The sequence below is a fragment of the Typopeltis vanoorti genome, chromosome 21 (genome assembly GCF_054136105.1).
Source record: "Typopeltis vanoorti isolate ZY-2024b chromosome 21, IOZ_Tvanoo_1.0, whole genome shotgun sequence".
Classification (NCBI taxonomy): Eukaryota; Metazoa; Arthropoda; class Arachnida; order Uropygi; family Thelyphonidae; genus Typopeltis; species Typopeltis vanoorti.
In genome coordinates this window covers 99,492,832-99,520,205 of record NC_143569.1, presented here as the reverse complement: position 1 = coordinate 99,520,205, position 27,374 = coordinate 99,492,832, and the positions used below count along the sequence as shown (strand labels likewise).

At 37.8% G+C, this 27,374-nt stretch overlaps 1 protein-coding gene across 2 annotated transcripts in view; it reads right to left on the bottom strand.

Annotated features, from left to right (window-relative positions):
* The window catches only part of AGBE (1,4-alpha-glucan-branching enzyme), a 380,299-nt gene that overhangs the window by 209,219 nt on the left and 143,706 nt on the right, over positions 1-27,374 (bottom strand). For both annotated transcript variants that reach the window (XM_090411694.1, XM_090411693.1), the window contains exon 7: positions 10,230-10,439. In XM_090411694.1, coding sequence (XP_090267820.1) covers positions 10,230-10,439 — 210 coding nt within the window. The remainder of the gene's footprint in view (positions 1-10,229; positions 10,440-27,374) is intronic.

Here is a 27,374-nt window from a genome sequence, read left to right as displayed (position 1 = left end):
CCTCCAAAAGTTAGATTGGGCTAAAATGGCCCCGCCTACTTCCTATACAAGAATATAAGGTATTAGCTGATTTTGTTTTTTATTTAATAGTATGATATGCTAATCTTCGAAGAAACTAAAATTATGGCATTCAAAACAAAAAATGCCCATCTGAACTAAAATAGTAACAGACAACGAAATCATTGAGCAAGTCAATTTCCAAAAAAAATTTCCAAAAATTCTCCAAAATAAATGACATAATAAACAAAACACTATGACCAGCAAACAGGTACTAAAAAAAAAAAAAAAGTAGGTTATGAATGTATAATATTTTATCAGAATCAACATTATTATATAGTGCTGAAGTCTGGATAATAAGAGAAGGAGATAGGAAAGATTCACTACAGCAGAAATGAAATATACGAGATGAATAGCAGGTTATACTAAACTAGATAAAGAGTGAAGGCATACACTGAAAGAACTGAACCAAACATCAATAATAGAAGCAAAAAAAAAAAAAAAAGAACCAAATGGAAAGAGCATCTAAAACAAATGTTATATGAAAGAATACCCAGGAAGATTATGAACTACAAACCAAACAGTCAAAGAAACAGAGGCAGATTGATTGAATGCCGAGCTAAGACTGAAACAGGCCACCTGGCCACAATTTGTAAAAGAAAGGAGGACAATGAGACCACATTTTAAAGTACATAAAGAAAAAAATAAGCAATTATAACCCTATAAGTTTCATACGTCTGATGACTTATGAAACTTATAGGGTTTGTAACTGGCATTCTACGTTTACCTTTACATACAGGTAGATACATTCACCAGCAATCAACATCCCCCCACCCTCCCCACAATATAGGATTATAAAAATCCTATATAACAGGGCAAAATTAATCACTTCTGATAACAGAGCCTTAAATACCATATTCTCAATGCTTTCTTAGACAATGGCTACAACCACGCAAAAATCCAAATAATATTAAAACCCCATTATTATTATTATTATTTGACACCTCCAGGGAGTCGAAGGACTCATCGAGGGAGGGCACCTGTTCTCTCTGTCACTACTACTCAATCCACCAACTGACAGCAAATACACCAATGCCATCTACTGTCAACCACCACCACTAGTATTATTACCGACACAAACATCCATGCCTACCGCGGGATTCGAACCCCCAGCCTTTTGCCTGAAGAGCGGATACGCTAACCACTTGGCCAGCCAGGCCGGGACCCCATAACCACAAAACTCCTCCCCTCCACCCCCCCACCTTCAGAATACAGATTACTCAAGTATCATCATTTCATATATCCAGGACATATCCGAAATGCTGACAAAAATCCTAGTTGAGTTTAGTTGCCTTTCTTCAGCTTCGTTTGTCCAGTGTTAGTGCATGTGTGCATATATCATTGCTTTTGTGATCCCTGATGATGGCAATGTAACATTGCAAAATATAAGAAAGTATTAATTAAAGTTTTTTTCATTAATATTTTAGTATACATTGTTATTTCATTAAGAGCCTGTGTAGCTCAGTGGATGTGGCATTTGCACACCACAGCGCTTGACTGCACAAAGGAAGACTTGCATTCGAATCTAGTTGGCGACTAGAGGAAATTTTTCTAAACTTTTTTCAACCGGTTCCCGAGTTAGTCGATCTCTGGCACGAGCAAGCAGGTTTTTTCTCCCAGAAACTCGGGTGTTTCGTCCCGTAAACTCAAGAAAATGGACCGTAGAACCCACATTATTTCAGACATTAAATATATTGTGTTAGGGACCACGAGGTGGCAGCACTTGTTGAGCCGTCTCTCTTCACTGCATGCCGCTTAATTAGCGATAGCCTTGGGCCAGCTATCTCGATTGGGTACCAGTGGAGATTGAACTGCCCACTCAGTCTCCAAAAAAGTTAGATAGGACTAAAACAGCCTTGCCTACTCCCTATATGGGAATAAAAAAGGTGTTAGCTGATTTTTTTTTTATTTAAGGAAAAATAATAGTGGCAAAAGAGTTTCTTGGATGAAAAGAGGAATGGAGAGTACTATCATCAAAACTAGGAATAGGATTTGAAGCCAAAAAGGAAAGGCCACTGTAAAGGAGGAGGAGGAGCACAAGTGAGACTACAAAACCCTGGGGGGGGGGGGGAGATACTCCAGCACTGATGAAATCTGATGAGAGAAAGTCATCTACCACAGCATGCAATGAATGACCAGAGAGACAGGAAGTTAGTAATCAAAGCACAAATTAATTAACTTGTTCAGAAGGCCTCAATGCCAGACATGATCAAATGTCTTTGAAATATCAAGAGGGACCACATGGGTTTCTCCAAATCTTTCCATGGCCTGTATCCAAAGATATATAAGATTAGCAAGCAGATCTCAGTAGAATGGACATTGAAGAATCCATACAGTGAATGCTAATTAATTGATAGGTCTCCACGCAGTGAAGAGGCCAGTTGTTGTTGTTGGTCTTCTCTATCACTTCTGAGAGTACTGATGTGAGGGCAATGGGATGATAGTTTAATGGCAGCCTTTATTTCCATTTTTAGGCACAGAATGGATAAACGCTTGCTTCCATGATGTTGGTGTATGCCAGATAAATATGACAGCTTATACAGTCGATACATGATAGATGTTAATTCTGCAACACCAGTGTTAAGCACAAGAAAGAAACATCATCTGAACCAGGAACCTTATTGTTACCAAGATTACATTGAGTTTTCCTGATTTCCTTGAGGTAAAATATCAGAGGCATGCAATCAGGAAAATCCTCTGTAATCTTGGTACCAAGGTTACAGAGACCAAGACAACATTGGAATGGTGAATTTTGCAGTTTGTGGTAGTCTTCCTTGATTGTCTAAACAAGAGTTGGAAGAAAATAATGATATCAAGAGGTCTGCCTTATTCTTGGGTGAGGTTACCATAGTACCATTATGATGGTGCAAGAACTGTGGAAACAAAGAAAGGCAGAAGTTAAACCCAACAGCTTTAGTGAGGGACCAGAAGGGTCAACTAACAGGAGGCAAGCATATTGTATTTCATTTGTATGAAGTCTGCTATGGAATTACTGATAACAGTTTTACACTTGTTTTGGACAATAGTGTAAGCTGAATGAAATGCTGGAATTTTTTTTATTTAAGCCATTGAATATATGCCGCACTTTTATTATAGACTGGAGAGAAACATTTTTTAGAGACGCCCTGGATAAGGGTCAGGGGATATGCACTGGAATGGGGAATGGAGACCCTCATTCCAGTGAAGATTATTTCAGTTATTACTTCCTTGCAGATGTTTAGATCAGCAGAGCAAAAACAGTAATCTAAACAAATTGAGAACAAGGCATAAAAGTCATTTCTGGAGGTCATTCCAGTCGGCATTGCTGTAGTGCCATACGGCATGAGGCTGAAATTGGCTGGCAGGAGAACAACCTGTAGAAAGGGAAACTTGGATAAGGTTATGGTCAGAGTTGCCAAGAGGAGAGTAGACATCCACAGTGTATTTGGAGGGAGTGCTAGTTAAAAAAATTCTAGAGTACTGGAAGAATTGATGTGGATTATCTAGTATTCTGCTGGGTAGGTGAACTATTTGTGATAGATCATGACTGATGGCAAATGATGCAGCTTCCTTTCCAGCTTGATCTGTGAAATTAGCATAGGTGAACCAGGTTGTGTTATGGACATTAAAGTCTCCTAATAAGACTTTCTCTAAAATATAGTAACTAGATTGTTATGAAATCAACTCTTAGTGATGAGCAGTCAAAGAGAGCAGTTAGAATAAGGGGAAACAATAAAGGCAGTAAATGAAGACTATAAGGTAAGGAAATCTTGAACCAGAATGAATCACACAAGATTTAGTTGGGTGGGCTGTCATTGTGGAGGATGCTAATTGGGGTTCTGATGTCTGCAAGTGGTGGTGTATATAATTAATGCTTGTAGCGATCCCTCGGACATTCGTGAATGGAAATGCAGAAATGTTTTTTAATGAAAGAAATTTTGGTGTTATTTTGAAGGGGAGGTTTTTTGGGATCCATTTTTATTATTTTTTACAATTATTGTTGTTCAATATTTTATATATTTTCACATTTCATTATTTTTATGGACAAATTTTTACATTCACAATTAAAATGCCCGTATTTGTATAACCATCTTTCAGGGAGGAGTTGATTCAGGAAACGCAAAGGCATGCAGCTGATGCCTTGTGCACAACTCCTGCAAAGAGAGTGGCCAGACTCCAGTCTGGTAAATCTTAAATGAAAGGTTTAATTTGTCATAAAACATTTCATTCGGGATTTAACTAGGATACCAAAATTTCCCAAAGTACTTGTACATGGGTATAAATGAAACTGTAAATAACGTATTAGTCCTTTGTTTTGTAAATTCTTCTACTTTTTTTATTGTTAATTGTCCTGTGAATAAAAGACAAAAATTGAAATTTTGTGTGAATTGTAATGGAATGGGGAAAGGTTAGATCAAAGTTCACAGTGAAATAATCGGCTTAAAGACATAACCCGAGCCAGTAGCGTGTGTGAGGTCTGAGGTGCATGCGAGATGTCCAAGGCGAAAACGTAATGAGGAGAAGATAGTACCAAGTGCAAAAGGCTTAGGTGCCGTGAGGAATCGGTGACGTAGTAGGGAGAGCAGCACGCGAGGATATAAGAAGTTGGACGGCACGAACTCCGGGCTTTTTTTTGCTTCTTCTCCTATTGGCTATCGGGCACCGGTGGAAGTCATTCGAGCGGTCGGAAAGAACAATGGTCAGCGGCAGCTCTATGCGACGAAGCAGGGTTCCAGTCTAGGCATAACAACGGTGTTACTAGACTGTCAGTGAGGACTGAAGTTTCATGCCAAACCACGAGGACCTATCCAGGCAGAGCAGTTTTGCCCACATCGGCAAGAAGGTGATTCGTGAACGAAGTTACAGGTTGGTCATATTCGAAGACAATGGACCTGAGAATGAAAAGACTAGCCACGTGAATTCAGCAAATTGATCGAGAGGAGGAGCAGGCATGATCTAAATGGTTGGTAACGTAAAACCTTTCTAGTTCCATTGTGTTCTGAACAAAGCTAGAGTGTAGAAAAGTGCTGGTATATTATGTGATAGGACTTATTAACTGGTAGTAGGACTCTAGTACTAACACTAGAGTGTTAGTACTAGAGTGTCCTACTATATATTACAAGAGATTATTACATTCATTCATTCTAAGGGTATTAGACAATGACATGCCTCAACCATTCAATATCAAACTCTAGTACTAACACTTCTAGAATTACAACAATTAGAATGAATGAATGTAATCATCTCTTGTAATATATAGTAGGACATCTTAAATTGATAATAATAAGTTTAGTTTAATCCGTTATCTAAGTGTCAGCAAACAAAGTTTGCGCCTGAAAGTATCTTCAGGACTGAGGTAAGGTGGTACAACACCAGGCAACTCGTTGCAAAGGTGGAGAAAGCTCTCATCACTCCTATCTCAGTATCTCCCATGATGCAAAGCACATCTCCTTGCAGATATGTGTAATGCTATGCATACTATGCCACTACCCATACCGGTTTCGACCTTTATTGAGGTCTCATCAGTGGGAGCCAGCCCCAGTAGTGGAGACACCAAGGCAGAAGCAATGAGAGGTCATCCCAACCTATGGGAGTTGCCAAAGAGTGTACAACCTTGTTATTAAATTACTCCGGATTCAGAGAAAGATGTTGAGAGTTTATTTTTCACTTGGTTAGACTATAATAAGTTGAGTTTAATCCTTTATCCAAGTGTGAGCAAACAAAGTTTGCACCTGAAAGTATCTTCAGGACTGGGGTAAGGTAGTACAACACCGGGAAACTCATTGCAACGGTGGAGAAAGCTCTCATCACTCCTATCTCAGTATCTCTCATAATAAGGTTGTACACTCTTTGGTAACTCCCATAGGTTGGGATGACCTCTCATCGCTTCTGCCTTGGTGTCTCCACTACTGGGCCTGGCTCCCACTGACAAGACCTCAATAAAGGTCGAAACCGGTATGGGTAGTGGCCCTTCCATAAATGCATAGCATTACACATATATGCAAGGAGATTTGCTTTGCATTATGGGAGATACTGAGATAGGAGTGATGAGAACTTTCTCCACCTTTGCAACGAGTTGCCCGGTGTTGTACTAACTTACCCCAGTCCTGAAGACACTTTCAGGTGCAAACTTTGTTTGCTCACACTTGGATAAAGGATTAAACTAAACTTATTATAGTCTAACCAAGTGAAAAATAAACTCTCAACATCTTAAATTGATACTGTCTTTTTAATGTGAGCTATTGATTGTGGTTAGATTTTGTCTGGTTAAATAGCTTGGATAGGCTGAAGATGCTGGATATAATACCAGTGAAATATTAGCTTCTAAGTTAATAAATAGTTATTTTTTTATCCATCTGTGTTCATATCATACGTGAAATCTATTACAACTGGTTAAATAGCGTTACAAGCAAGTGTATCTCAGCATAGTTAAGTGTAATTTTGATAATTGTGTAATGTACTATAGAATGAATAAACATTCCTGTTTTCTTTCCCTTATAATATTGCCTGATCTCTGAAATCAGTGCTCATTAAGATTGGGACCTGTACGAATTCAAATGTAGGGGATTAGCCACGACTATATTTAGAACAAGTTCATTAAGAATTTGAAGTTGGGTATATTAATAGCTAAATTCCAGAGTCATAGGTTAGTCTGGTTGTTAACTCTCTGACAAGGAGACTTCTCTTGTATAGGAAATAAGATGGCACAGCTGTAATAAACAAATTTTTCTTAATTTTAAAAAGGAGTTAATTCCAGATTTGCATCCAAAGAAGTTTGGCTCAAATGTATGCTGAGATTTGCACACGCATCCAATAAAAGGAGCGGCCACAGAAAGGGAAGAATTTAGCTAAAGTAGATTGCAGTAGTAGAGGGACTTAAGGGACATAAGTATATAACAAGTCCAAGTGTAGCCTTGAACAGTGTCCCCCCCCCCTGCTAACTCTGGCTCCTTCCAAGCCTAAAAGAGTAAGCAGCAGCTGCTGGATTATTCACCAGCGGATTTGAAAACCCCAACAGCTAAGTTACCATTGGGCTTGGTACTGCACTAGCTAGTGACCAGCTTGCAGAAAGCTGGTTACTACTGTACCCTCAAATGGAGCAGAAACTTGCTCTTCAAATAATAACAGTCACTGCGCTGAGCATGCAAAGCAAGGCCATAATCCTTGCTCCATGTGGGAAGATAAAAAAAAGGGAGGGAGGACAAAGAAACTGGAGATCCTACTCTGGTCATGTTAGTAATGGTATTTCACCAAAAGATGACGTCTGGTGAGGCAATGCTTTCCTTATCAGAGCCAAATTTGTGGAAACAGGCCATAATAACCCAATTTAAGAATATAAGATGAGAGTGGTCTGAAATGTTCTCAGCCTAACAATTTAAAAACGAATTTATAATTTCAAAATTATTTTTATTTGTCAACATAAACCTCCCTGAAAACTAATACATTTATTCCAGCAATGCTTCAGTGACATATCCAGTCCCTGCAGTGGTTCTCAGTGAGATCTGCAAACTACCCCTCTACAGCTACAATCACTTCTTGATTTGAAGAAAAATGCTGACCAGTGAGAAAGAGTTTAGTTTTGGGAAGAGATAGAAGTCAGAACGAGCCAAATCTGGGAAACAGGGTGGATGTTCCAACAATTCATAGTGCAGATTCCTTAATTTTCCCACTGCCAAAACACTTTTGTGGGCAGGTGCAGTGTCCTGATGAAAGATGATTTATTTCTTCTGTAAATTGAGTCTTTTTTCATGAATTTTTCTGTCTAGTCTGGTTAAACGATCAGAATGATATTCCCCGTTTATTGTTTTACCCTTTTCAAGATAATTAATAAAAAAAAATGCCTTTAGCATCCCAAAACCCCAATGCCATGACCTTTTCCTGCTGATGGAACTGACTTTGTCTTCTTTGGCACCGATCAACTGGCTTCTGTCCACTGTTTTGACTGTTGTTTGGATTCCAGTGTGTAATGGTGAATCCAAGTCTCATCCATAGTAATAAATTGATGCACAAAATCAGTTTTATTCTTGTTAAAATGCTCCAAGCAGTGTTCAGAGATTTTCATGTGAATGCGTTTTTTAATTTGCTGTGAGCAAGCATGGCACCCATCTTGTGCAATGCTTTTTCATATGCAATTCGTCATGCAAAATATATCCTACACATTCTTTTGAAATGCCTAGTCTCAGCAATTTCACGCAATTTGACTCGCCGGTCACCCAATACCATATCATGCATTTGATCAATGATTTCTGGTGTTGTTACACTTTTTGGATTTCCTTCACGAGGATCATCTTCAGGACTGGTACGGCCACATTTAAACTTGGCAGCCCATTTCTTAATTGTTGAAAATGAAGGAGAAGAGTGCCCATAAACTTTTATGAACTTTAAATGAATTTCTTTTGGCGTTAAATCTTCTTTTACAAAGAAATTTATAACCTCATGATACTCAATTTCTATTATCCATTTCAAGGGATACAGACAACACTTTTGCTTCTGTATAAAACAAGCTACTTGATAGAATGACTTGCAATTTCACATGGATGCTTATGACAGATGTACCAACTTAGAAAAAAAAAAATCTTACCAATAGTGTTTCCATGTATGGTCGAGACCGAGAACTTTTCAGAACACCCTCATACTCAGTTCAACAGCAGAATTATCTTTGTTCTTTTGTCTATTACAAATTTTGTTTACCCAATTATTTAATTGTCAGTGGGTTGTACACATTCATGTAACAAGTAGTTTTTGAGATCAGAGGATGATGGTTTGAAGTCGAGTGAAATATCAACATCTTCAGTTATATGCTGTTGATATATCTCATCTCATCTTCCTTATACCCTCTTTTACCTTGCAGTGTCGAGGGTCCATTGATCATCAGACCTCACTCCGTTTATAGGATAAGGTGGTCAGCCTTATGCCCCGGTGTATCCTATGGCTGTAGTGTTGAGTTCTCAAGGCCAGTTTGCCTGCTTTGCAGGATGAAAAACCCCAGAATAAACTGGGGAAAAAACCCTGCTGTCCACGCCCAAGACTGGGTAACTTGGCTATGGCTGAGGAAGATCCTTCAGCTCCTCACGTCACCGACGGGAATCGAACCTAGGACACTCCTTCCCCAGGCATATGGTTGTGAAGCTATATTAGGGTTATCAAGTAATTTTATAAACTTGGTTATTTTACTCCTAATCCTAAGTAAGCAAACAGTTAAGTTTGCGCCTGAACGTAGTTCAAGTCTAAAGGTGGTGCAACACCAGGGCAACTCATTGTAAAGGTGGGTAAAGCTCTGATCACTATTCTTAGTATTTTCCATAATGTAAAGCACATCTCACTAAGAGATGTATACTGCAATACATTATGGGTGGGGTCACTACCCACACACACACACTCTTTTTTTGTGAAGTGTTGTGAATCAATACCATTAAAATAATATGAATAATAGCCAACAACTAGGAAGTCTTTCTAAACCATTAAGTATCAATTCTGTTTCTTCACATGAAAAGATCAATTTGGAATATCTGGTTTTCTAATAAATGTAATGATATTACCTAAGTCTTTAACAAGAGAGAAAAAAAATGTTTGCACATAAATTCTGTTTATGTGCATACATTATGTTTATAATTTATTTTAAACACATATGTTTTGTATAAAATCTGAACAGTTATGAACATCTCACCTCACATAATAACATGAACAAACTTCCTGGTATTATATAATGTGTCTGATCTTCCTGGTTTATTGAGCAAGGCAATGAAAGCCCAGTAGTCAAATAAGTAAAAGCAACAATATGGAGACACGTATCATGATTATGAATAATCCAAGATAAGGGGAAATAAGAAGTGAAGTGGCCTCTTTAGTTATTCTCCTACCTCTCTAATTTATGTCAACTATGGCAGATTGTTGGTCTTTTGCAGAACAACCATGTTTCTAGCAGATGGAGTTAAATAAGTTTCTTCCTTACTGATTTTGTTTCATCAAAAATTTTGTTTTCCTTCAAAAGGAAAGAGCTAGGAAACAGAATGTACAATGTCATGAATAAAATGAACAGCATACAATCTGCAACAAAATTCATGCTTTTTAAATTATTAATAATCATGTGTTCTTTTAATTATTCTTTTTGTTTATTTTATAGCACATACATATAAGCCAACTAACAGTCATTTAAAAATCATCCATAATTAAAAAATCAGAGCAGAACTTACTGAGTGTAGTCAAACAGCCTACTTCCCCATAAGGCATGTTCCCCACGAGGTCCATCGTGAAAATAGCACGAGTTTGTACCATCAAATTGATTAAGCCCATCTAAAACATTCTTGGAAGCATGACTATGAACAATATCAAGCAGCATATAAATACCATGGGAATGAGCTGTATCAATTAAATTCTTGAGATCCTCTGGTGTTCCATATCGACTGCAAAAACAAGAGTTTGATTTATTACACTGAAGCATATTAAATAATTATCATTCTACAACTGAATAAACAATTTACTGATTACTCAGACTGAATAAATGATTAGACAACTTATTTGATTCTCTGCTCAGACATATACTTAAACTTATACATGGTCATCAGACACGAAGCTACATGTTTTGGTGTTAGTGGCTTGGAAAATAGACATTTTCACATTTTAACATAGTTTGTAAATTTCTTTGAGAAAGGTACTGAATTTTTTTTTAAAAAAATTCTTAAATTGTACTGTATTAAGTGAATTTATTAAGCTGTACAGGAAGATGTGGATAACCTGAGAAGATGCAGTACAGGCCTTTTGAGTAAATATGAACATGGATCTGATAGTGAAAGCTGAATCCTTAAGACTCAAATGTACTGCTGCAATAATGCTTTCTTGTTTAACTTCCTTCTAGTTACATGAAGAGAGAGAGGATTCTATCCATATAACATATAGTGAGTTCAGCAAACTCAAAACTGGGCAACATACCCAGTTGCTTTTATAATTGGCTTAATGTCATTCACCATCTGCATTAACACACTGTTCTGATATAAAGTTTAATTTACCTGCAATAGTGTTAAACAACAATCATGTTCCACATTCATGAATTCTCATATCACTATGGAAAATAAATTTTAACATCACTTTATTATCAACATGTAGTGTAGTATCCTCTACAACCGGTTCATTGGTCCAGTTATTTTTGAAGGTCATCTTATAGATGGCATATACTATAATTTCTGGTCCTATTAGGTGACAATGCACCTCTGACTACACTGCATCATATGCACATATATGATGGAGCTACTCCACTTTTTTTTTTCTTATGCAATGAAAATGCATCTCAATAACTATGTTCCTAGCAAATGAATCAATCATGATAATCAACAAAACCAGCTACTCAGGACTCCAGACCTAGACTATTTGTGTCTGTGTGTCTGAAAGCAGTTGAAATGAACAGAAATGATGATGCAGCATACAATACTCACACTTTGAATGTTGCAACTTATGTAAAGGAGACTCGTAATGAACTAATGCAAGCTTTGTGAGCCACACACGTGTGCGTGCGCAAACAAATACACTGGCAACTTAGGACAAGTGTATTTATTTTGGAAAGCAAACCTATTAGCTGTATATTCTTGAATAAACTCATACTACGTATACGTTTGTTGATTCTAATTTTTACCAGCAAAACTCCACAGACTAATTTTATAAAAAATAAATAATTGAACAGCCATAACACTAAACAATTCAGTATCAGACCTGTGTTCATATAAGTTTATTACTCAAAAAAGACTTGTACAGTAAGCTACCAAAATTATGCCCATTCCTCCTGACTCAACTTGTATAAAAATCAACAAAATGTTTGCAATTAATGTTAAATAATGTTTAGCACTTTTATATTAATTATTATTGGAAAACCTCTAAGGATGCACTGCCAGAGGAAACTATTCCACACAACCACAATCCATTTCTTGATTAAAAATCTTGAGAGTCCAGGAGAGAAACCTTGCTACCTACATATAAAATTGGCTAACTCGCATTCAATTGAAAAAGTATATAAAGATTCCTCTCATCATGATGAGAAATGAACTCATGTCTTTTTCAATCGAAGAGCACAGTGTCTCATTGCATTGTGCTCTTCCAACTGCACTACTACTACTTCTTCATCGATCTCCTCATGCCTGAGGACGCGTGACATTGGCAACAATGTTTCTACATCTACTTCAATCTCTTGACAGTTGCTTCTTCCAAGAAAAGTCTTGAGATCCTTTGGATTTGATCTATTCATCTTGCTCTTGGTCTTCCTTTCCTGCATTTTCCTCCTACTTTTCCTTACATTACTTCCTTCTTGATGTTATCACCATCTCGTCGTGATATATGACCAAAATACTGAAGTACTTCTGATATTAGTTCTTTTATCCATCCATGACACATTCAATATCCTTCTCAAGCACCACATTTCAAAGCTGTCTAGTGTCTCTTTGTCTCTCTTACCAAGTGTCCAGAATTCTGCACCATAGAGAACGATTGAGAAAACAAAGGTACTCAACTGGTTTATATTCACTAGTTACAATTATTGTAGATATGTAGTTATTGTTATAAGTTATATTGTTACTACTGACCAGCTGCATCCTCAAGGTTCCATCAATTGCAATACCATCGGAAACAGAGGGCACATATAATTCCCCCCCCCCCTCCAAAAATAAAAAAAAATAAGAACTCAAATAATTGTTCTAGAGAAATTTTTTTCTAGATGCATTCAAACATAAGCCTTGGAGCACTGATTTTTTTCTGATATATTATTAATAATTAATAAAATAAAAAACAAAAGTAGAAATACCGATCTTCATAATCTAAATGAGAATGAATATTATTATGGTGGTTATTATGGGCTACTCCATGGAGTTCTTAGACTCATCAAGGTAGGCCCTAAACATCGTGTCAAGCACTATCCAATGTTTGCGCAGTCTATCATACTTTGCTTTGAACTCATCACAGTCATGGCACCGATAACAGGTTCTGGAAACCTATTCCACTCATTCACCACTCTCCAAGAAAAAAACTTAGTTCTAACACCATTGCTAACTACACACTCTTACTCAGTTTCGAGGATGGCCCCTAGTTTCCCTACCACCAGACCTGTTCTGAAAAAATTTCCTCTGAATTAATCTTGTAAAAATCTTCAGTAATTTGTATGTCTCAATCATATTACCTGATTTCTACTTGTCAACCAGTTTCTGTAACCCACAAATCTTCAACCTGTTTCTTGTAAGATTCATTCTGTAGGCCTTCTTCTGTCTTGGTCACTTGCCTCTTGATCCTCTCTTCCTCACTGTCAAGAAACCCTGGTGACTAGATCTATGCACAGTAGACAAGATTATGTCTTATCAAGTGTCGATTAAGAGAAATAATAACCTACTTGTCTGCTCATCAAAGTATTCTTCAGTAATCAAGCAATCCGATGAGCTGCTTTAGCCACTTTTGCTATGTGCCCTCTAAACTTCAACTCCCTATTCACCAATACTCCTAAATCTCTGGCTTCGTCAATTTCCTGGAGTACAGTTCCATCAATGCAGTATACAGCTGGTAATCTTTTCACCTCAAAATGCATAACCTTACACTTTGCCACATTGAACTGACACCCATTCTCCCAGACTGCCAGTTCTATCCAAATCATCCTGCAAAATTTTAACATCATCTGTATTAACCTACCCAAGATTGTGTCATCAGCAAACAACTGAACAGTTCCTCTCAGATTCTTTCCTATATCTTTAATGTACAAATTAAACAGTAGTGGCCCAAGAACAGAGCCTTGTGGCTTGCCACTAGTGACAGGCTTTCTTCTGGCCTATACTCCTGAATAACTACTCTCTGATATCTTTCCATCAAACACCCTCTTATGCACCTCACCAACCCTATATCTATCCCCATGTGCTGCAGTTTTAGTGTTGAGAATTCTAAGTGGTATCTTTTCAATGGCTTTTGCAAAGTCCAGAAGTATCACTGTAAACCCATCACCTGTATCCAATTCAGCTGTCACTGTATTATAAAACATGAGCAAGTTACTGAGGCACGACCTACCCTTCATAAAACAATGTTGTCCCACCCCATACAGTATCACATTTCCATCTATCCATTCCTGTATTTTGCTCCAACTTCTCCAGTACCCTGACAACAACCCCTGATATGCTGAACAGTCAGTAATTAGAGCCTCCTTTATGCAACAGAACTATTTTCCCTTCTTTCCATCAGCTCTGGAACTAAGCCAGAGCTGAAACTTAGATTAAAAAATGTGGTCTAGGGCACTGACAATTCCCTAGCACCTTCACATAACACTTAAGCTGGTATACCATCTAATCCCATAGCTGTATTCACTAAGGTTCTGTGAATTACTAAGTTAAGTGAACAATTGCAAAGTGTTCACTTAGTAATTCTACTATTTTGATTTCATCATTACGAATCATGGGCTCACTGTCCGTTGATGACTGACTGATGCGTGTTTCACTATCTTCTTCCACCTTTCTTTGTCCAGTGCACAGTGTCACAGTTTTTGTACACCCATTCCAAACCAGTCTTTTATAGTGTCTATCCATTCTTTGTATGGTCTACCTCTTCTGTTTAAACCATCCAAAATACCAAACATAAATTTCTTTTTTGAAAGTTTATTTTTCATTTGGTTAGACTATAATAAATTTAGTTTAATCCTTTATCCAAGTGTGAGCAAACAAAGTTTGTGCCTGAAAGTATCTTCAGGATTGGGGGTAAGGTGGTACAACACTGGGCAACTCGTTGCAAAGGTGGAGCAAGCTAACATCACTCCTATCTCAGTATCTCCCATAATGCAAAACACATCTTGCAGATATGCCTAATGTTATGCATTAAGGGAAGGGCCACTACCCAGACTAGTTTTGACCTTTATTGAGGTTTCTTCAGCATGAGCCAGGCCCAAGTGGAGATACCAGGCAGAAGCATTAGCAAGGTTATCTCTACCTATAGGAGTTGCCCAACGGTGTGCCACCTTTTTAGGTTTTAGGTGTTGTACCACCTTTCCCCAGTCCTGAAGATACTTTCAGGTGCAAACTTTGTTTGCTGATACTTGGAAAAAGGATTAAACTAAATTTATTATATGATAACTAATTATTAAGGAATGGACAGTGTACACTAGAAATATAAATTAAATAAACTTTAATATATACTTTCCGATATTTCGGCAAATGTCACGTTGCCATCTTCTTGGGAACTTAATACAAAGACAAATGCACGCAAGTACTACGTAACAGCAAATGAGAACCGAAGCTAGGAAGCTACCGTTTTCCTAAAGTCCTGATGGTGCTGCCTAGCGGACTATATTGGTAGTTCTTGGCCTTTGGGCTGAAGTTCTTCTGATAAATGTTTCCCAAATTTGGGGCAGTCTCATGCATCCAAATTTGTTGAGGTTTGGCATGTTCCTAAGGGCTGAGGCTGATTCCATGAATAGTTTTTCATATTTGAACTTGCTGCGGTGTATTACTCTGGCTTTCTTCCATCTTATTCTGTGGCGAGTATCCAGAGCGTGGTCTGCAAGCCCAGAGTGGCTGTACTGGTGAAATCTGATGTAATCCTTGTGTTCTGAGATTCTGATATTTGCTGTCCTGCCTGTTTGGCCAAAGTAGGACAATTTACAGCTGCAAAAGACCTGGTATACACCAGGTAGGTCTAGGGGAAGTGGTTGGTCTTTAGTGGAGTGGATTAGGGATGCCAATTTTCTATATGGTCTGTAACAAGTGGTCAAGTCATGTTTTTTTAAGATTTTGTTGATTTTTTTCCGAGATGCCTCGGATGTAGGGAATGGTGATGGATTTAGAGTAATCTTTTTTGTGAAAGGGGGTGGGGGGGGAAGGTGGGTTGTGGATAACTGGTTTAAGTATTTTTTGGATTCTTTTTTTTTGGGGGGGGTAGCCATTGGCTGAGAAAGTGTCACAGATGTGATTTAGTTCAGTGGTTAGGGCTTGATCATTTGAACAGATTATTTTTGCCCTGTTGAATAGTGTCTTAATAACTACATATTGTTGTGGGGGGGGGGGGGGGTGATGGGATTGTTGGTGAATGTATCTGCCTGTATGGGTGGGTTTTCTATAAACTGAGAAAACCAAGGTTCCATCAGGTTGGCATGTGACTAGTGTGTCTAAGATGGGGAGGTTATTGTTTTTCTCTTTTTTCAGGGTGAACTTGATTCTAGGGTGTTGGTTGTTTAAGTTTGTTAGGAAAGAGAGGAGTGAATCCAGGCCATGTGGCCAAATAGCGAACACATCATCAACATAGCGAAGCCATATGGTAGGTTTTTGTGGGGCTGAGCTTAAGGCTTTCTCTTCAAAAGTCTCCATAAAGAAGTTGGCCAAGGGTGGGGAAAGTGGTGAACCCATGGCTGTCCCCTCTATCTGTTTGTAGAATTTTTCCTGCCAAACGAAATAGCCTGAATTCATTGTAAACTGAAATAGGGCTGAGATATCGCGAGGAAATTTAGCTTGGATTAGCTCTAAGGTTTCTTTGGGGGGGGGGGGGACATTCGTGAATAAGGAGGGGATGTCAAAACTGACTATTATGTTAGAGTTTAAGGTTTTCTATACTCGCTTCGAAGTGGACTTTTTGTGTGTTTTGGTGTGTTGCCAGTATAGTGTGAGAGCGCTTTGGCTAAATGCATGGCTAGTTTGTAAGTGGGGGAATCAATGCCATCCACTATGGGACATAATGGCACATTTTCTTTATGTATTTTTGGGAGCCCATATATGCAGGGGGGGGGGGTCTAGAGTTATATGGTTTTAGTCTGTTGGTAATCTCCAACCACTTCCCCTAGACTTACCTGATGTATACCAGGTCCCTTGCAGCTGTAAATTGTCCTACTTTGGCCAAACAGGCAGGACAGCAAATATCAGAATCTCAGAACACAAGGATTACATCTGATTTCACCAGTACAGCCACTCTGAGCTTGCAGGCCATGCTCTGGATACTCGCCACAGAATAAAATGGAAGAAAGCCTGAGTAATACACCGTAGCAAGTTCAAACATGAAAGACTATTCATGGAATCAGCCTCAGCCCTTAGGAACATGCCAAACCTAAACAAATTTGGATGCATGAGACTGCCCCAAATTTGGGAAACATTTATCAGAAGAACTTCAGCCCAAAGGCAAAGAACTACCAATATAGCCCACTAGGGGGCACCATCAGGACTTTAGGAAAACGGAAGCTTACTAGCTTCGGTTCTCATTTGCTGTTATGTAGTACTTGCGTGCACCTGTCTTTGTATTAAGTTCCCAAGAAGATGGGAATGTGACGTTTGCCGAGATATCGGAAAGTATATATTAAAGTTTATTTAATTTATATTTCTAGTGTACGCTGTCAATTCCTTAATTATTAGTTATCATGTTTAACCAGCGTATAAGCCTCTCTACAAGAATAAATTTATTATAGTCTAACCAAGTGAAAAATAAACTTTCAACATCTTTCTCTAAATTCAGAGTAATTTATTAAAAAGGTGGCACACCATTCGGCAACTCCTATAGGTAGAGATGACCTTGCTAATGCTTCTGCCTGGTATCTAAACTTGGGCCTGGCTCCCAGTGAAGAGACCTCAATAAAGGCGAAACTAGTCTGGGTAGTGGCCCTTCCCTTAATGCATAACATTAGACATATCCGCAAGAAGATGTGTTTTGCATTATGGGGGATACTGAGATAGGAGTGATGTTAGCTTGCTCCACCTTTGCAACGAGTTGCCGGGTGTTGTATCACCTAACCCGGTCCTGAAGATACTTTCAGATGCAAACTTTGTTTGCTCACACTTGGATAAAGGATTAAACTAAATTTATTATAATAAATGTCTTTATCTTCCGGTCCTCACTCATTCTACAGATGTTTCCAAATAATTGCAGCTTCCGTTTTATAATCTTCTGCATTAGATTCTGTTTTAGTTGTATCTTCTGATAGATCTCTTCATTGGTGATTTTTTGTACTCATCCTGTTCATAGAATCTTCCTGTACAAGTTCTTTCAAATGCCAAAATTCTTTTTTTTGATTCCTTATTTATTACCCACGTTTCAGATCCATACAGTACACCGCTGAAGATGCATGTTTCCAGTCCTCTTAGTTTTGTTTGCAAGCTGATCACTTTACTTTTCCAGATGTTATCTATGGCGTTCAGATTTGTTCTTCACTTTGCAATCCTGATCTTTATTTCTTTTTTACAGTCCAAGTCATATGTCGGTTTACTTCCCAAATATGTGAATTGTTCCTACATTTTCTATATCAGTTCCATCCACTTGTATATTTTGTTTCATGTTCTTCTCACCAAATACCATTGTCTTTGTTTTTCCCACATTCATAACAAGTCCAAATCTCTTCCCTTCCTCATTTAACAGTTTCAGTGTTTTTTGTAGTTCTCTTTCATCTTCTTCAATAATAACAATGTCATCTGCAAATCTGAGATTGTTAATTCTCATTCCGTGTACAGATATTCCTTTGGCATCTTCCTTCAGTTTGTCCATTGCTCTTTCAAAACGTGCGATGAAAATGCTTGGTGATATTGGGTCTCCCTGTCTAGCACCTCTGCTTGTTTTAAACCATTTCCCCAAATCATCACCTATTCTAACTGCTGCAACTGCATTCTGATAAACATCTTTTAATATAGCTATTAGTTTTTTTATCAATTCCATAGGATTCCAGAACTGCTAATGTCACTTTCTGGTGAATACTGTCAAATGCTTTCTGAAAATCAACAAATCAAGTATACATGTTTTTGTTTTATCTCCTAGCTTTCTCTGCTATTAACCTCATTGTTAAAATCTGTTGAATTGTAGTTCTATCCTTCCTAAATCTTGCTTGCTCGTCTGCAAGGTATGTTTCCATTTGTGTTCTCAATCTTCCTGTCAATATGATCATCATCACTTTACCAAGGTGACTTATCAAGGCAATTGTTCTATAATTTTTACATTCTAGCTTATTTCCTTTCTTGTATAATGTTACTAATATTGATTTCACCCACTCCTCTGGCATTTTCCCTTCTTTCCATACCATATTACATAGTTGGTGCATTTCTGTAACCATACTTTCACCACCATATTTAATCATTTCTCCAGCAATGTTATCGTTACCAGGACTCTTGTTGTGTTTAGCTGTCCCATTGCTTTTTCTACCTCTCCTCTTAAAATGTCCATATCATGCTCATTACCTGGTGGTGATATCTGCTTCAATTCTTCAGTCAGTTTCCCAATGCTATCTGAACCTAGTTTTTCTTCATATAACTCACTACAGTATCTTGTCCACCGCTGTACAATTTTTTCTTTATTCATCAATACTTTGCCTTTTTCATTTTTAATTGTGGTCTGTTTTGGTTGCCACTTTCTATTAATGGTTCTGATCATTTTGTATACCTCTCTTGTTTTATGATCTCCATAGTACTGTTCTATATTGTTCTATATTTTGATTTGGTGATTTACAATTGTTGCAAGATGATCCTTACACTCTAGTGTTTATTTCTATAATGTACAAGTAAACTTACATTTCTTTTAAAAAAATAAATACACACACACAGTCAAATAAAGTCCACTTGATATAAATTAAATACTATTCATATAAATTATTTTTTTTTATTATTATTTGGCTTGACTGTTCTATAGAAAACACAAGTAAAATTACATTAAACTGATAGCTAAACCATTGTCAGTATCATAAATATGATAAAGTTTTTATTAAAAAATAATAATTTATATTATTACACCCTCCATGGAGTAGGCAGACTCATCATGGGAGGTTCATTTAACTAACAACATATTTAATCGATGATTGGCATGTGGCTTTTGAGTAGTATATGAGACCCTCATCTCGTGAGTCTGTAAATGATGCTGATGTGAATGAGGAACTGAAAGTGCAGTATACGACATAATACCAGGAGGCTGTCCTGTACTAGCAGTAAATACACTTTGTTGTTTCTTCTTTTCTAATTCTTTTCTTAACTGCTGGACAACTTGTTTTTGCTTTTCACTTAATGCCCTAATTTCTGCTTGAAGATCGTGAAGTTGTTTCTGAAGAGCAGAATTCTGAGGATCATTCCTCATTTTGGATAGAACAATAGGAGTATTCAATCGATGATTGGCATATGGCTTTTGAGTAGTATATGAGACCCTCATCTCGGGAGTCTGTAAATGATGCTGATGTGAATGAGGAACTGAAGGTGCAGTATACGACATAATACCATGAAGCTGTCCTGTACTAGCAGTAAATACACTTTGTTGTTTCTTCTTTTTTAATTCTTTTCTTAACTGCTTTTCTTAACAACATATTTATCATACCAAACCTTAAAATCTTTAACATCCTTACATTAACAACATATTTTGGTAATGTATTCCATTTGCTGACAATTGTCCATGTAAAAAATCTACTCCTCACACCCCTCTTCATCACACTCTTACATAATTTCCAGGGATGGCTTCTGGTTCTTCTCCTCTTGCCTTCTCAATTTTATAATCACCTCTGAATTAATCCAATAAAATCCTCTCACTAATTTAAACATCTCTATCACATCACCCCTTTTCCTCCAATCCATCAAACTCTGCAATCCATATTCTTCAACCTCTCTCCACAGCCAGCATTCCAAAGTCCTAATATTATATTGTTGCAGTCATTCATCACTTAGTAGTCATTCAAATCTCATATGAAACAGCAAAAAAAAAAAAAAGGGCATGATGGTATGCCGATATGGACTGAGGAATTGGATGGAAAGGAGATAAATGCTGCTTGAGCCTCCACAAGAACTACCTATTAGACACAATATCTGAAAGTATTAAAAGATCAGGAGGTTTAAAAAAAGCAGGTGCAAAAGACGAATGAGGTGCTAGGCATGCAATCTTAAAGGAGGAGGCATTATGGATGCAGCACAAGATGAGTGGTAATCAGTTGTATGAATATTATTAAGGGTAGGTTAGGGAGGTGACTTGATTAGTAAGGATAGAAAAAATATAGCATGAACAGCAAGTAGCTAAAAAAAGAATGATTATTGAAGGATGATAATGGTAGGTGAAATTGGTAGGATAAACACTGTAGAGGATCTAGGTGAGATATTAAATGAGCAATTCATAAAGGTATTTCAATCTCATGAATATTGATAAGGGTATTTCATTACATCAAATCCACCTCCTCCTTTCCCCACATCACTCATGAGTGCTTCTTTAACACGTGCCTTGTTTACAATGGGTCAAGTTCCAAAGAAGTGGAAAGATGGCAAAATTGTTGCACTCCATAAGGTAAGTGATAAGACTAAGGCTCTTTTGGGGAATGCAGAGAACCAACCAGGGCTTCTGACCTGAATTCCAATTCTTACCTTCTTGTGGTGCATCCTGTTGGGTATCTACCTGGATACTGAATGAATGAGGATGGGCTGGCAATTTGAGATTTAGCAGATCAAATTATATTCTTACTGGCTTAAACCATAACTCAAAATGATGGTAATACATGATGGAATTTCATGCCAGCCAGGGCATCACCCAGCAGTTAAACAACACACCCATTGTTTTGTTTTTTTCAGGAAAACAGGACGAACAGCAAAACGTCAGCTACTGGAACAAACCCCCCAGCTCAACATCAGCAGAAAACAAGATTGGCACCCTCAACATAAGAAGCATCAATGGAAAAGAAATGCAACTAGCAGAAGAATTGGCTAAGTACCAGATCAACATAATTGGTGTTACCGAAATAAAGAAGACAACAACAGGTGAGATCTTTCTAAGCAACAAATACAAGATATCTTATATTCAGGAAATAGCAATCAGGGTAAAAAAGGAGTTGCTATAATGTTAAACACTAAATATGAGGCTAATCTTCTTGGCAGGCAACATCAAGTAGAATGATGTGGGCTAATATCAAATGGAGAACTGGACAATGAGGCTTATTTGTGCTTAGTCCCACAATAGGTTCTTCTAAGAAGTGGAGGAATTTTTTGAGGCATTAGTGAAGGCAGCTGACACAACGAAAAAGGAAAAGTTTGTTCTTGTTGGAGATCTTAACAGCAGAGTAGGAACTGATTACCAGACATATAATAAAAATGTTTTGGGAAAATTTGGAGAAAAGAGCAAATCTAATAATAATGGTACGTAGATTTCTGCCCAGGACATTGACTAGTTATTACTAACCATGTTCTGACATAAAAATGTGCACAAATTCACATGGAGAGAAGCAAGGAATAAGAAAAGTTTCATGCACTATTATCACTTATTATCAATAGTGATGTTTTTTCCACTGGTTAAGTACAATGATTTGAAATAGGAAGTGATCACCATTTAGTGTTGAGCAGAATAAAATTGAATTTCAAATTGAAAGGGGGTGTGTAAGAAAGTTTTTAAATATTATTCAAGAAAAACTGAAAGAGTTTGAAAACAAGAACCAAATTTTGGATTTTCAGTGGCAAACTCTAAAGAACACTTTGATTCAGTCAGACAGGCGTACAGTGAGGTAATCTGCAACAACATAAAAATCAGAACTCCATGATGGATTCGGGAATTAAAGAGGCAGTGAAGGAAAAGAAGAAAACTGAAAGTTCCTGGCAAATAAGCCAGCTTCTGCTCTTATGGAATACAGAGAAAAATGCAAGAAAGCAAAGCATTGTGTAAAATTAGCTAAACAAAAGTCATGGGAAGACTTTGGTAAGAAAATAGAAAGTAAACATCAGGAAGGTAATAAAATATTCTATTGCGTTAAAATACTTGATTGAAAAAAGCTCAGAAGTGGAGAAAAGAGTATTGTAAAAAGGAATTAAAATGATGATACAGGACACAGGATAAAGATATTCTTGATGGATGGAGTAATTATTTTGAAAGATTGTAATATGAAACAAGCAGTGACAGCATGGTGGTAGAAACCACTCAACAAGAATGCCATTTGGAATATATATATATCTGTACTTGAAGTAAACAAAGATATCACAAACCTGAAATGTAGAAATACAGCTGGGCTGGAGTAGATGAAATTCAACCAGAAATACTAAAAGATGGAGGTATAAACATTTTACAGTGGCTACATTGTATAATTCAGAAAGCATTGTAAGGGTTGAGTTCCAGGTGACTGGAGTAGAGAGCTCAATAATACCCATCTATAAAAAAGGGAATAAAACTGAATGTGAGAATTACAGATAACTTTCTCAACTGAGTATTCTTGGTAAGATTTATGCAAGTATTCTTGAGAAACAGCTAAGAAAAATTGTGGAGGAGAAGCTTGGAGAAGATCAAGCTGGGTTTCAGGCCAAACAGAGGTTGTCAGGATCAGATTTTCACTTTAAGATAAATGGTTGAGAAATCTTGGGAATATAACAAGGATTTCAATATCCCCTTAATTTGTATAATTTTGCATCGCCGAAGTGAAGCCTTTTGGCTCTCTATTTCAATAATTCTTGGTACCTAAAATGTGACACCTTTTGACAACTCATATGGCAAAGTATGACTTCTGCATCACTTCAACCTGGGTGTTTACATCTGAGTCTGGCTCCCACTGATGAGACCTCAACAAAGGTTGAAACTAGTCTAGGTAGTCATCCCCTTTAATGTGCTTTATTATGGAAAATACTAAGGAAAGTGATCAGAACTTACTCCACCTTTACCGCGAGTTGCCCCGTCCTAAAAGGTTGCTTACACTTGGATCTGCCGAAACTTTCATAGTTTCTATATTCAGCACGAAACTCATGTAGTTTCTATATTGTAGTGTTTGTAGAGAGCTCCTGAACAGATAAGTGTTATTTTAAGTAATAATTCGTAAATTTGCTTGAATCTTACGTAGCATTATTTACTTTTCGTATCTTAGCGTGTCTGTGTGATCTTTGTGTTTTCTGAGTTATTTCAATTAGTAATTTGATAGATACGATTATTGGCATGCACATGGCTCAAATAAAAAGGAATACAATGGCATCCAGATCGGCATCTTTGTCCAAATATTTTAATATAAAGCATTTTATTCAGATTGTGAAATGTATGCTTTGAGGAGAGCGGTTGGAGTCTGGTTAGACAATGACAGTGAAGTGAACGTGTGCAGAAAGTTTAAGGAATGTGAGGATTTAAAGTGAGTTTCAGGTTATGAGAGTGATATCATTGTTGAAAGTGGGAATGAAGAAAATAGTGATATGCGAGATATGAATAGTGATATTTGCAAGATAGTACCAGATAGCTGTGAGTGTGGCGTTGAAAGTGTGAATGAAGGTAAAAATATAGAACGAATGAATGAATTAACGGATCATAAAAATGATGAGACAGATCCAATGAGTGAGATCGCACAGCTATGCGGAGCAATACACAGGACAAATTGGCAGCTGGAGCATTGGCAAAAATGTTTACTGAGCATTCCAACTAAGAGTGCAAAAGTAGAGGGTGAAAGAATTGATATTAGTAGCAGGAACAAATGATTTGAAAGGAGATAAAATGGCTATGAGAGAGGATTTGAAGGAATTACTTGAGATAGCAAGAGAGAAGAGTGAGAGAGTTAGGATGGCGAGTCTGTTGCCACGGAATGACAGTGAAGAGTATAAAAGGAGGGCCATAATTGCTAATGACTTTATGTGAGGATTATGCAGAAGGAGTGGTGTGGAATTTGTGGATATGTGGAGTGAGTTCGATGGGCGAAAGGATTTATATAAGATGGAAGGTTTGTATTTGAATGCATTCAGTGTACGAAAACTTGAAAAAGTGTTGTTGAATGAATTGGAAGTGGATGTGTAGAATCAGGGAAACTAGAGTTATTAAGGGGGGGGGGGAGTAGATATGTTGACTTTAGGGAAACAGTTGAGTGTATGAATGTGTGTAATATGCCCGAGCGAGTAGGAAGGACAACAAATCAGAGTGGGATAGTTAGTATAAGGTATCAAAATAGGGATGGGACAAATGGGCTTCTGCAATTCATTTATACTAATGCCAGAAGTATTAGGAACAAGAAGGAAGAATTTCTGGCCTTGGTTAGCACTTCCAGGCCACAGGTTATTGGCATTAGTGAAACATGGCTGACAGAAGATGATATAGCTAGTGGGATTGAATGTGAGGGATATGGTGTGTTCAGGAGTGACAGGGAGAATAAAATGGGGAGAGGAGTGTAATTGATGATAGCTGATGAGCTGAAGCCAAAGTGAATAGAAGTGAAACTGCAGGATAGAGAAAAGAGCACATTTGAGGCTATTTGGTGTGAGATTGAGACTAGCAGAACAAAATATACAGTTGAATGCTACTATAGGCCAGTTGATGGAATAGATGGTGGAGATAGTATGCATAAGCAAATAGAAGAAATGAGTTTAAGGAGGGTAATTATTATGGGAGATTTCAACTACGGTAACACTGATTGGAAGGAGGAGAGGACACATGGGAGGAAGGAATTGGATTTTATGCGGTTATTAAGGGATAACTATCTGCAACAGCATGTAATGGAAAATACTAGGGATCAGAGAGTGCTAGTAAATGCATCTGAGAATTTGGCTGTAACGAATATGACCACGTTGCCACCAACTGGTCAGAGTGATCATAAGGTCTTGACTTGGGATGTGGCTAAAGGTGTGGAATTTACAATTAAGACAGGGTACATGTGGAATTATCGGGCTGGTAAGTATGACAAGCTTAGGAGTTTGATTGGTTCAGTGCCACAGCATGTAAAACTGCAAGGGCTGGATGTTGATAGTGCATGGGAGTCAGTTAAGAAGTGTTTATAGGAGGCAATGGCTGACTGTATACCTACAGTCCAAATAATAAATCAAGTTAGGGGTTAATTGGATGAATAACACCTTGAGCTGCAAAAAAAGAAACAACTGTGGAGGGAATTTAAGAAGAAAGCTGACCAGCAGGCACATGAGCGGTATAAAGCGCAGGATAGAAGGGTAATGAGTGTGGTAAGAAAAGCAAAAGCGGATTATGAAAGAACATTAGCCATGCATGCTAAAGAGAATCCCAAACAGTTTTTTCGATATGTTGCAAGTAAAAGAAAAAATGTATATGGCAGAATGATTTTAAAGAATGCTGACGGCAAGGTGGTAACCGAATCAGTTGTTATAGCGGAATTACTGAGCGAGCACTTTGCAAGAGTATATCGTCCAGGTGGCGACATTGCAGGAATGAATGAACCAATAGCTTATATGGGAATTGTGGTGAATGAAGTAGAGGTGAATAGTCTATTACAAAACCTCTATGTCAATACATCTGTGGGATTGGATGGTATACCAGCTTGTGTTGTACGTGAAGCGGCTAAAGAATTGTCAGTGCCCTTAATCATTTTGTTTAATTTGATTCTCAGGTCTGAGTTAGTCCTGAGGGGGGGGGGGGAATAGTTCCACAGCATAAAGAAGGTTCCAAGACTGCTGTTGTAAATTACTGACTGATCAGCATAACAGGAATCGCTGTCAAGGTCTTGGAGAAAATAGTCAAGAGGAAAATACAGGACTGGATAGATGAAAATGGGATACTGTATGGGAGACAGCATGGTTTTGTGAAGGCTAGATCATGCCTCAGTAACTTGCTCGCGTTCTATAACACAGTGACGGCTGAAACTGGCTAAGGGTAATGGGTTTACAGTGATTCTACTGGACCTTATTAAGGCATTTGACAGGATACATCATGGAATTCTAATCAGTAAACGGCAGCATATGGGGATGGATATAGGGTTGGTGAGATGGATAGGAGGGTGGTTGATGGAGAGATATCAGAGAGTGGTTTATTCAGGAGTAGAGTACAAAATACGTCCTGTGACTAGTTATGTGCCGCAGGATTCTGTTCCTGGACCACTACTGTTCAATTTGTTCATTAACGATATAGGAAAGGATCTGAGAGAAAGTGTCCATTTGTTTGCTGATGATGCAAAGTTGGGTAGAGCAATAGTGAATGCACAGGATGTCAAAATTTTGCAGGATGATTTGAATAGTTTGGAGGACTGGGCTAAGGAGAATGGATGTCAATTTAATGTGGCAAAGTGTAAGGTTATGCATTTTGGGGTGAAAAGATTAGCAGCAGTATATCACATTGGTGGAACCTTACTGCAGGAGATTGAAGAGGCCAGGGATTTGGGAGTGTTGGTGGACAGGGAGTTGAAGTTCAGGGGGGGCACATTGCAAAATTGGCTAAATCAGCTCATCAAATCACTTGGTTGCTGAAAAAAACTTTAACAAGCAGAAACAAACAGGTTATTGTTCCTCTGTATCGAGCCTTGATAAGACCTCCCCCCCCATCTAGACCACAGTGCCCAGATATGGTCGCAAGGATTTCTTCTTGATGGGGAGGAGGTGGAGAGGATCCAGAGGCAAGATGATAGCAGGTCTATGCAATGAACCTGATGAGAACAGGTTGAAGATTTGTGGGTTGCAGAAATTGGTTGATCGGCAGAAAAGGGGTAATATGATTGAGACATTCAAATTATT